At 34.1% G+C, this 12506-nt stretch overlaps 1 protein-coding gene across 2 annotated transcripts in view; it reads right to left on the minus strand.

The window, feature by feature from the left end:
• Positions 1-12506, minus strand: part of didum (dilute class unconventional myosin) — a 133337-nt gene that overhangs the window by 12899 nt on the left and 107932 nt on the right. For both annotated transcript variants that reach the window (XM_071596138.1, XM_071596137.1), the window contains exons 21-27: positions 10441-10563; positions 9335-9577; positions 5665-5773; positions 4318-4507; positions 2241-2439; positions 1905-1998; positions 279-467 (exon numbers count right to left, since the gene is read on the minus strand). In XM_071596138.1, the coding sequence (XP_071452239.1) occupies positions 279-467; positions 1905-1998; positions 2241-2439; positions 4318-4507; positions 5665-5773; positions 9335-9577; positions 10441-10563 (1147 nt within the window). The remainder of the gene's footprint in view (positions 1-278; positions 468-1904; positions 1999-2240; positions 2440-4317; positions 4508-5664; positions 5774-9334; positions 9578-10440; positions 10564-12506) is intronic.

A 12506-nucleotide genomic window follows, 5' to 3' on the forward strand; every position in this document is an offset into this window, starting at 1 on the left:
AACACAAATTTTTAGGGAATGATATTTTTTTGAGAGAAGATTTATAATAATTTTTCTAGTTAAAAATGTATCATACTACATACTTATATTTACCAAATTTGGTTTGTTGAAGGTAAGATAATACAAGATTTTTGACGTAATATAAACACAAATTTTATATTTACAGGTAAAATTATAAAAGTGATGTCTTATAATTTACCATCTCATTAATATTTCAAAGTTCAAGGAGTATTATACTATTTTCAATCTTTAAAAATGACTAGGAGTTTACCCCTTACCAATAATTAGATGCCTCATTATGATAGCTTCATCCTGTTGTCTATACTCAAACATTCCCATATACTCTCTTTCCATCTTTCTGACAACAGGGAGTGATGGACCCAATGTTGCAGTGGGTTGTGCAGCACCATTTGTGTTTTTAGGAACTGCTGGAGCAGTCACCTCTGGAATGGTTAATAAGTCTATTCCTAATAAGTAAGAGAACAGAAATCTTAAGTTATAAACCACTATTGCAATTTACTATACTGAAAATGAAATGTTTATTATTATGAAAATAAAAATCTACAATACATTCTCTACGCATGGAAAAATACAATCGGTCAATGTGTATATTTGACTTCATATGCTTTGTTTTGACAAAAAGCTATTTGATGCCATTGCATCAATTTAAACTAGAAGGATAAATAATCAATATTGATTCCATAAGTATAAAAAGCAGGAAGTCTAACTAAAGGGACAAATGCAAAAAGTCAATAAGATAGCAAGCTAGCATTCAATTGATGATTTGGAAAATGATTCAGCATTGCTACCTTATTATTAAGTTGATACAAAAACCCATAATTTGAAGTCAAAAAAAGGAAATTTGGATGACAATAAATGTAAATAACTGTTTTTTTACTTTATATCTTGGCTTTATCATAAAAAAACTATAGTTGTAAAACATAACAGGATCACAGAGACCTATGAAATATGAAGCATCATCATAAATAGATTGCAATATCATCAAGATGACAGCCATTTTTGCTGCATTTGGATTTTACATGGCTCTGGAGCAAAAAAAATTTACTCACGGCTAAACTGCCCCCTTGCTATTTATAAGCAATTGCAAAAGCCTGAAGACAAAATTATCATATCTGAGCAAAGATACTTTAAGTACAACAATATCCCCTAAAAATTAACTCAATGTACTATAATTTACTAAATAAATACATGCTCAATAGCTTTCATATGTAACATTTGAGGTCTATCCATATCTTTATCATCTTTCAGAGAAACTAAATCAAACTTATGATGCATCCACACTATACTTCACAAATGGAGCACACATTTTAGAGAAAAAATTGAAAAACAAAACAAAAAACCGCTAACTTTTTTAATAAGACCAAATTTGCATTAATGTACTATATATAACTAACATTTAAAAGAAATTAATAAAGAATTTTACATTATGTAAGATGCATTTATTCCCCAAACCAATGGCTCAAAATATTACCCCATGTGAAGGTAAGCTCTGACATTGGTTAATGCTAATACTCATACTCTCTACTGCAGACAAATTTTATCCCATATGGTAAGCAGGTACAACCTAGTCAAACTCCAAAAAACTATTATTTATTTTGATGAGGTTGTTGTTAAAAATACTATGACATGCAGCATTATTATTACCAATAACAGAGATGATATTGAGGTAAGATGAATTGCCAGAGAGAAAAAAAAACTTCTTCCAGAACATATCCTCATAAAATAGGGGTGAATCTAATGTACCTGTGCATCTCATATGCCATCAAATATGGAAATGAAAATGATTGGAGATCATGTATGCTTATCAAATCATATTTTAATGTTAATGATAGAAATTAGTTTATGAAAGGTTTGGTTTAATAAATAGCATATGGAAAATTTACCTCCTGTGTCCCTGAGTTTCTTAGCAAGAACTTTAAGATTTTTCTTGTATTTCCTTGCCTGCTCTGTCATAGCATCCAATTTCTCTTGTAAGTCCTATAAGTGAGTAAGAAAAATTTTTAACTGCAATTGATTATTTCTTTTTTTTATTTCTATAATTCTACTTAATGCAATTACATGTAAATAATTCAAGTAAATAATGAATTATCTGCTAAATATCTTACTTTTTGGGCTTTATTTGAACTTAGCAACAAGAAAAATACTGTCAAATAATATAAAAATAATTTCCAATCAGTTTCATATAGCTTAGGTACTATGCACAATGTTTAGCAAAATACCAAATTTTCAGACGTAAGCCTTTTGATTTCATGCTGCAAAATTGCTTCTGATTGTGTCTGAGGGCCTTTCCCAAGATTCAGGGATAGGAGTCGTTGTTGCCGATCATTATCCTCTCTTAATCTGTCTATCTCTTGCCTCAGCTCCTCACCAAGTATCTCTCGGCGGCTCTTTTCTATCTGCAATTCATCCTCCAATTGTCTGAAACATGCACATTACAAAATATGTTACAAGAAGTGTTATTTGTTGTTTTAAGAAGCCTCTTAATAAATATACATTAGTTAATGACAAACACACTTTCATAATTTGTCACCATTTTCATCACTTGCAACTTTTCACACATTAGCATTGACTTGCACATCAATGAAGCAATTGAAGTACTGCTTCACTAATTTGAATGGAGAAATTACTAAATTATGAACAAAGTTCACACCTTGAGCGTACGCCTTGTACTTGGCTCTGGTAGTAAACATTTTCATTGCTGCTGTACATTTTCTGTTTTAAGTGTACAAAGAAAATGGCGTGTAAACAATGGAGGCTGAGGAGCAAGAGGTAGTCTGGTTAGCTTAGACCACAAACTGGTTTCTGCAATGGGAAGTATGATGAGAATCTAATACTTGGAGGAATAAAGATAGCGGATGTCAAGAGAATAAGGGAAGAGGATAGGTCTTGTCCCAGGAGAGGTGGAGGATCACAAAATGGAAAAGGGAAAGCACATGCACAAAATTACCCTCCAAGCTACCACAATGATATGAGGCAGGGGATGTTAGATTATTAGAGTAATCAATGATAACTGGCATGAATCGGCAACAATTTGAAGGTTCTTTGGGATTACATTTCCTTGCCAACTCCAGTACAGACTGTTTGAATCCATTACATTTTTTTTCCTCCTCATCTTTGCGTCTGATACAAATGGGATCTAAATGTGATTTCCCTACATGCCACACCAAATTTCTCCGCTTTTTCTTCTGGTAAAAGACGACATACTGCAATATAACCTGAAGCATCTATCCAAAACACAGTTTGCACCCTGTAATCAAACCACTTCCAAATATTAACCATGATGCCAATCTAAACATATAAAACCCAAAGGTGACAAGCGGAAGCTTTTGATATGTAAGAAGAAGGGGAGTATTTCATCTTAGATGTTCAGTTTGATTGCTGAGTGGGATGGGAGGTTAGAGGAAAGCTTAGGCATATTATAGCACTTATCAGGCTATACTTTTAGAAAAAGTGTAGTAATAAGGAATTTACTTGTACCTCAATAAATGGCAGAATGCAGTAAGGAAATTTAGTGTTTATAATGGTTTTAGATTTTGAATATCATCACAAGTTTCATCCAAGGGGTCTCAAGTGTTCTTTACATCTCAATTTTTTTTTATCTTGACAAGTAAGCCTCCCTATGAGGTCTAAAGCAAAGCAAAAGTTAATAGGAACACTCCCTTAATAAATAATGTATTGCTCAGGCATCTCCAAAACACATTTCCTCCCCAACCTCCATTCCTTCCTTTGCCTTAATCCCTCAAGTTTAGTTCCTGCACTTCCTGCCATTTAAGGATAGTGATATTTCTACACACCAAATGTACATAGACTACACCATGTAATTTTTCAGCTCTCCCTATTGACTCCATGTTGATTGTCTATAGTATCTATGACAGTACTTCAGTACCTCTGGGGTAATGGTAGCATTGGAAGTCACGTGGTGCACTGAGACATAATGGAAAATACAATGAGATTTTTTTCTCTTTCAAGATCTAATTTCTTCCATGAGACGTGGCAATTGTTATTCACACATTTCCCTTTTTTACCCCTGAAAAGACCTGCTGGCTCCTCCCCCTCCCTTCCCTTAGCATTGAACTCTGTACTCTCATTCAAAAGCTTTAATTATCATGGCAAAATCACTGCAAATTAGGATACAAGAGTATTAATACGAGATCAAGCCCGAGCATTTACCTAAGAGATAAGCTTAATATTGACAAAGGAAACTGACCATCTATTTTGGTTTTCAGCTGCACTTATTATTAGCTTATTTAAATTTATTTAGCCTATTTGCTTTTTTACTTTTGCCTAGCAACCCACCTGTTAATCTTCTTTTGAGCTTCAAATGCCATCACTAACTCCCCATCTTCATTTATTATATCAACATCACTTCCATAGCTAGCATTTGCGACACTCTTGATACCCTGAGTTTGATTGGCAAGAACACCACGCAATTGCACACATTCTTCTCTCCGTCTTTCCAATTCTTCTTGCAGAGCAACAAATTGGTCTAAAAGGAAAAAAAAAGAAATTAAGGTACACTCCTCATACTATTATTTGCTACCAACATGAATTATCACTTTAAAAGGAAAACTTTTGAAAAATATGAATCGAGTTTACCCCTGAAATGATCAAATCAACTATTGTCAGTGAAGTTTGCAAAAAATATTGCCAGTGTCTTAAGGTTAAACAATGTATAACAAATGTGACACTGACTTCAAGTTGATAATATGCAGTAATATATTTTCAAGCTAATCCAAGGTCATTTATGTTAACCACAATAAAATAGTGCAATGTTTCCCTGTTCTTGTACTCAAAGAATGTTTACACTCTTAACATATAAAAATCAGTTTTTACACAATAACTTTTCAATTGCTACCCCCATTTAACATTAGAAAACTCTTTAACTATTAAACATTACATTAAAAAGGGTTCATTTAAATAACCATATTCAGGTAATTGATATATTTTACCCCCACAACCATTTTCCCCTCGTGAGAATACTCAAATATGCACAATTAGCTGCGTAACTTGATAAATTACCGCATTTCCCAACTCAGACGATGCACTGCCACATAAGATTATCTGTGATTTGTCTGGTTAGAATTTACAAAAAATACTTTGGTCAGAAAGAAAAGCTTGAAAGTCTTTTAATGTTAACACTACATACTAAGAAAATGGAATTTTTACATTTTAAAAATTAGCTAATGTGTAAACATTTATTTGCTGTAGAATCCCAGAAATTCACCACCACTGCTGCTAAATATTTTCACTGGGGTTGCCACTTCCCTTGTACACAATGACATCTTCAATTCCATTACCACATTGGTAATTTCACTTTTTTAAAAAGACATTTAGATAGCCTCACTTTTAACTTTCTGCCAGACCTTTTTCAACCTATTACAGACACTGGAAATTTATTACTGTTACATACAAATATTTCCATATGATGGTTTCCGTATGAACAATACAAGAGAATTACTGTATCGCAACAAGGTGCTATCTTTTCTGTAAAAAACATGCTCTGAATATTAACAAAAGTCATGTTAAATATCACTGGAAATTATGGGAAATAAGTACCAATGTAATTTGCCACCACCTCTAGTTACAAGTCATACTCTGCCACATGAGTACAAGTATTTATTTTTCTAATTCCACAACACTTACCCATTAATTCTGTTGCTCCTTCACTACCTTTCTCCCCTTCTGCTACAGATTTTCTTATTGCATTCAATGCTTCCCTCAGTTTTGAATTCTCCATCTCCAATTCTTGTAACTAAAAAAAATAAAATGCATTAAGAAATGGTGCTCCTGTGCAGTAGGAGGGAACAAATTTCTTCAATGTATTCAACCTAAATAACAAACTTATTCAATCCGTCAAGAAAGAAAAGCAGTATTTCAAGAGTTAAAGGAAAACAGTTTTATCCTACAGAAAAACTTTCACCTTTTTAAAAATTTTCCTTGTGAGAATAAAAATCTACATAAATGAAAAAGAAACACTTTGTTCCAATCCACCAATTTATAATAAATGAAAAAGAAACACTTTGTTCCAATCCACCAATTTATTACAGGTACGACTAGTTTCGACGCTACGGCGTACTAGTCGTACCTGTAATAAATTGGTGGATTGGAACAAAGTGTTTCTTTTTCATTTATTATAAATTGGTGGATTGGAACAAAGTGTTTCTTTTTCATTTATTAAAATGAACTTCCACAAAGTTGAGGCTGAAACTATTGAACTAAAAATCTACATATTTGTAATACATAACTAAAGGTGAGCACAGTAGAGTTGAATTTTGAGGGAAAAGCTACCTCATTTTGCACCTTATTTGGGATTAGAGGTGAAGGAAATAGCATGTCATATATGAGAGGGTGAGATAACATAAATGCTTTTCCTGTACTCATCATATAATATAAATACAATGGAGAGATCTTAATCAACTCATTAAAGAAATGAAGTGGAATCAACAATGACAGCAATAAAGAAGAGGCAGACGAGCACTGAAACAGAGAGAATAGGGACTTGGAATGCTGGGACAAGGTTGAGGACAGGGAAATAAGAAGATACTAAGCTGGAGGTGGAAAGAGGAAATAGAGATATTTAGTGCTGTGTGAGAATATTGATCCAGTGTTACTGGAGCAATATTTATAGAGTAATAAACAGAAGAGGGAAAAAGAACCAGTGAGTAAGGGCGGTAGTATTGAATAAAAAGGTAGGAATAAGCATACTACCCATAGATCATACGAGTGATAGAATATTAATGGTAGAGGTAAAAGGTAAATCAGCAAACTTGGCCATTATTCATGTCTACATGCCCGAGCGTAATCAGAGGGAGGAAGAGATAGTCTGTGTAAACAATCAAAAAGGGAAATAATTGCAATTGTTCCTGGGAGGAAATATTTAATAGTAATGGAAGATTGAAATGCAGTGGTAGGTAAAGGGAAAGATGAGGGTAAGGTAGGGGACTAAGATTTAGGAACAATGAATGAGCATGGGGAGAAAGCAATTGAGTTCAGTGGATGAAATTATTTAATAAAAACAAATAATAATAATAATAATAATAATAATAATAATACTTTATTCATTTTAAAAATGGTACAACCATATTTAATGTCGTCAATATAAGTATTATTTAACATATAAACATACTTTCTTAAATGTGATGAAAATTGTCACAAAAGAATTCATCCAATGAGTATAGTGGGTGAGCAAGTAACCAGGTATATACCCTATTCTTGAAACTCTGGATACCATCTGATTTCAACTGAGTAGGCAGATAGTTATACAGTCGTATGTTCATATTGTGAAATGTGTTGTAAGTTGATGACAATCTACAATAAGTAGTATTTAGATTCGATTTACCTCTTGTGGAATAGTTATGGAGGTTGGATCTTAATTGGTAAGTTTCTAGATTAACTTTCACATGAATCAGAGCCTTAAAGATATACAAACAAAATACGGTCATGATTCTATACCTAATAAAAAAAGGTTCGCAGGAATCACGTGGTGGTATATTAGCAAGAGAGCGAATAGCTCTCTTTTGCAGTAGCAAAATTTGTTTAACATGAGGGGAATGACCCCATAACTCAACATCATAATTCAAATGACATTGAAAGAAGGCATGGTAAAGTGTTAAACGATACTCATTTGAAATGATAAAGTTGAGCTTTCTTAACATATAAACAGCTTTACTAAGTTTATTACAGGTCTGACTGATGTGAGTCTCCCAATTAAGTTTTGTATCAATATAAATTCCTAGTATTTTAGCAGTTTCAACATCAGTTGTTTTTGATTTAAGACTGCACACAATATGCTGAGTTTTGTTAGTATTTAATTGTAAATGATTAACATCAAACCATTCCTTAGCCTGTTTTTGGGTAGTGCTAGATCGTAACTTTGCATCTTCTAGATGTTGACACTTTTGCACAAAAGTAGTGTCATCAGCATATAAAACAGATCTAGGTTTCATATTACAGGGCAAATCATTAATCATGATAATGAAAAGTACTGGGCCAAGCACAGAGCCCTGTGGTACACCACATTTTACTTTAAGAGCTGCAGACCGACAGCCCTCAAGTTCAACCAATTGGTGGCGATCATCCAAATATGACTTCATTAGTTTCAGTGCAACTCCCTTAATACCATAATATTCTAGCTTTGTTAGTAATATTGAATAATTAACACAGTCGAAGGCCTTACTAAGATCACATAGTGTCACTGAGACTGATTCCTTTTCTTCAAATGCATTAATGACATAATTAACTATGGACTCTACTGCCAAAATTGTAGATTTCCCAGATCGAAAGCCATACTGGGATTTGGAAAAGAGATTATTTAACTCAAAAAAATTACATATTTGATCTTTCATAGTAGCTTCAAAAATTTTACCAAAAACGGGGACTATGGAAATGCTTAGTCTAGACACCACAATTGATGCAGGAATACAAGAAAAATGCCTGGATTTTCAGGAAGATTTCAGTTAAATTTTACAATGGTAAGGCATAAATTTAGGAACAGTATATTCGATTCACATATTTTACCAGGAGTGGACGTGGATTAACATCATAGGTTAGTGCTAATGAAGTGTAATGTGATATTCAAGAGGGTAAACCAGGAAAAATGGACAAGGAAATGAAATTTAAATGGATTATCCAGGATGAATGAAAAGGATTACCAAGGGGCAGTGGAAATATTTAGGAGTGAGGACAGGGTAAGTGTTACAGTAGTAGAAAAATATGAACATATCAAAGTAGGAATATCAAAAGCTGCAAACAATTATATAGGAATAGTAAATAGGAAAAGGGCAAGGAAACCATAAATTAAGGATGAGATGATTAAGTAAACAGACAAGAGAAAGAAATGGAAAAAATAAACAACGAATTAGAAAGAAGGAGGTATGTACAAAGATTAAAAAACACATTGAAGCAGGAAACTAGAAGGGCAAAAGAAGAATAGCATAGGACTCAGTGCAATGATATGGATAGTTTTCAGAGAAGAATGAAATGGGTGTGCCCCACAGGAAAGTGAAAGGAAGTAAGAAGGGTCAATCAGTGCACACTATTAAAGATAGGGTAAGAAAATTGTTAGACAACCCAGGAAAGATTCAAGATAGAAAGAATACATGGAGGGCAAACCTCAGCCCTGATTTATTCATCATTAGACAATTATCAAATCTGAGGTAGATGACAAAATGTTACTTTTCCTGGCTTTATGAAGGTATATAACTATAATTTTCCTTTTTTTAGATTGTGATGCACATACCTTATAGTTAGTGGCAAGTTTACCAGAAATTTGTTTGCTTTGGAATGAATGAAAAAAAAAATTTCTGAAACTCACGCGAAGATTGTCTCTTGTTCGTGTTGCTGCCAAATTTGCCCTTCTTGGACTGGAAACAGCTTTCCTTTCACTGTCTTCAATTACTCCAGTAGCCCTATTCACACTTCCATCTTCCTCATCCTCCTCATAATCCCGCTCTGCCTCCTCCAGTCTCCTCTCCAGGCTTCCCTTCTCCCTCTCCAATTCCTTAATTTTTTGCTGAAGCTTTAGGATGAGTATCACAGAAGTCTCACTTCCATCTCCCTACAAAGAGAAAAACTCTCATCAAGCACCATGAAGCAATTACACAGCTTGACAACCTATCAATGCCAAATATTTTCTTATTTCATCCAATAATAATTTAGATGCTTCAATGGTAAAAACCAAATGTGATAAAAAAATTTGCATGAATACTGGCTAATAAGTAATTGTCCACATGTAGGAAGAATGAGGAATCTGTGGTACAGCATTATAGCTCTTGAAAGAACTGCAGAATAAGAAGTACAGGTTCTGCTATTTTGAATTAGTGTAACTTTTTACTTTCTAATCCAGTCAGTGAACTGCCAAGGTGATTGTTAGCATGCAGGGGGGACACTGGGGGATTTAGTTTCAATCATGCTGAATGTAATTATACTAACTTAAATAATGGACAAAAGAAATTCTAAGATTTATTTATAATGTTGGATATATATATTGTTGGAAGGAATCTTGTTACATACATGAAAGTCTTTGAGTAAAGCTCACAGACCCAGGAAGCTTTGGACCTTAGCAGTGTGATGAACAGTAATTCCAGTGTTATTGACAGTAAAAATATAATAGCCTACTCATATCAGAGCAGAATGAATATTTGTCTTTATGAGGGGAAAGGCCCAAGTATATTTTCAGCTTAAAGTGGACCTTCGGTCATCATACCAAAATTCTGCATTACACACTGTCAGAGGACTGACAAGGCATGTGACAAAACAGATAAAGAAATATTTAAACTTATTTTTAAAATTTTTTGGCAAGTCAAAAAATGCATAGAAGTCCTAACTTTGCCTTCAATTTAATGGATGTGAAAAGGTGATTGATTCAATTGACATAAAATTTATTGAATGATCCTTCAGAGTAATTTCCAAAAATTTTACCTGAGTTGTTGACTGGGGAAGTGATTTCCGCCCTTGCTGTTGCCAATCAATGGCATCAACACGAGTGTGGCTATTCGTTGCAGTGGAAGAAGCAGCGCTACGGACTGACCCATATCCAAAATCCTAAAGAGAGAATTATTATTATTGGTATTATACCATTTAAGGTGAGTTTTGGATGAACACAGACTGAAAAACAAAACATCTATCTCCCTACCTCTCCTAAAAAACACATCTGAAACTACAATAAACTCTTCTTTAATTTCACATATTTCCTTCATTTAGTCCGACATGCCTATCCTATTCTTTTCTCTTCCTCACTATCCCAATTCTCCCCACTATCACAGCCGTCAACATCCCATCACCAATCAAAGTGCTTTGCATTTGCATATTTCCTGCATCCCTTGGATTTCATCCAACACCCCTTTCCTTTCCCTTGATACCTAGCAACTCCTCTTTTGTCTTCCTTTCTTTCCATTTCACCTTCTCTAAACTTCTCCAAACCTACATTTCAAAGACCTCCAATCTATGCTTATCACCTTTCTTCATGGACCAAGTTTCGATATCATAGAAAACCACACTCAAAATCAAAATTTTAATGAATATTTTCTATGAAATGAATGAAATATTCATTCTTAATGTCCCTTCCATGAATTACCTACTCATTGTGAAAGCTCCTTTGCCTAATAAAATTCTTCTTCTTATACCTTTACTACACACTAAGTACATTTTGGTCCAAAGTGCCACTGAGATAGGTGAACTGTATCACTGTCTCTAGATGGCTACCCTTCTTTTTTTTTGAGTAAGAACTAACACCCATTTGATGAAGTCTTCCAGCCCAATTCCTCACATGTTTGATGTTAATCCATGGAAACTCTTCCTTCTAGGTTGTCCTAAACTCTTAAGTAGTTTTGCAGTAAGGTTATCTACTCCTATGATCTCATTTGATTTCAATTCCCATAATGCCCTTTCTATCTTGCAATAAAGAGTTCCAGGACATGTGCCTAGCCACATATGTATATGTAATATTTTCTTTCACTGCATAAGTATGCTGTTCTAATGTCTTTACCATATAGCTTCCCTAAGTATTCTATACATCTCTTTTGAATATTTCTTGGTTTCTCTCTTGGCTTGGTCACTAATTATCCTTATTTTTCTGTGATAGTTTTCATGCATTTACCCTTTTTACTTCCTGACAGTACTTTTAACCTTCCTTTATCAAAAGATATTCCATATCCTCACCCTAAGTCTTCCACCAAACTTCTTTCCTTCTGTTAATTTTCAACCTCCATTTATTACCCTTATTCTTCCTCCTACCTAATTCTGAGTTTACATTTTTCCATTTCCTTCCATTATCCATCTTTGTGATATCTCATCTGTAATCCATGGTTTACTTGTCCCTAATGTTTCATTTGACCTTCTGACATCCCTTCTTTGATCACTTGCATCCCCTGCTATACACCTTTTTGGCGGATTTTGGGGTATTTATGCAGATATGTTGCCATTGTTCTTTGATTATATCTGCCTCCTTGCCCCCAATCATAATATTCTCCACAGACTGCTAGTACTCCTTTCTTTTCTTCTAGTTATTGATTCAACCTTCCATTTCCGCAACTATCTTCCTTATTTAATAATATTGAATCAGATGTTACACTTCATTAGCACTTCATTATGATCTGAACCTACATCCGCTCCTGAAAAACTGCAAATTAATCATACTGTTCCTAAATCTGTGCCTTAACATAATATTGACCAACTGATAAATTTCTGAATCCTTGGGTATTTACCATGTGTACCAATCCTACTGTGGCGTTTAAACCAATTGTCTGTTATGATTATACCCTGTCTCCTACAGAATTACTCTGCTTTCTCACAATGGTCATTCCGTTTCTGAACTGCATCCACTACCTCACAACCATCTCTCCCTATGCCTACCAGCATGTTCAAATCGCCATGGAATGTTCCGCCAATCACCATGAGTGTTTTCCACCAAAAACATTAGCAATTATTTTCTTTGACTGATTGTAGGAGCTGTTGACTTTTCCTCCTCATGATTACTTGCTGGCATG

This window comes from Hetaerina americana, unplaced genomic scaffold, assembly GCF_022747635.1.
Source record: "Hetaerina americana unplaced genomic scaffold, ioHetAmer1.1.p SCAF_76, whole genome shotgun sequence".
Classification (NCBI taxonomy): Eukaryota; Metazoa; Arthropoda; class Insecta; order Odonata; family Calopterygidae; genus Hetaerina; species Hetaerina americana.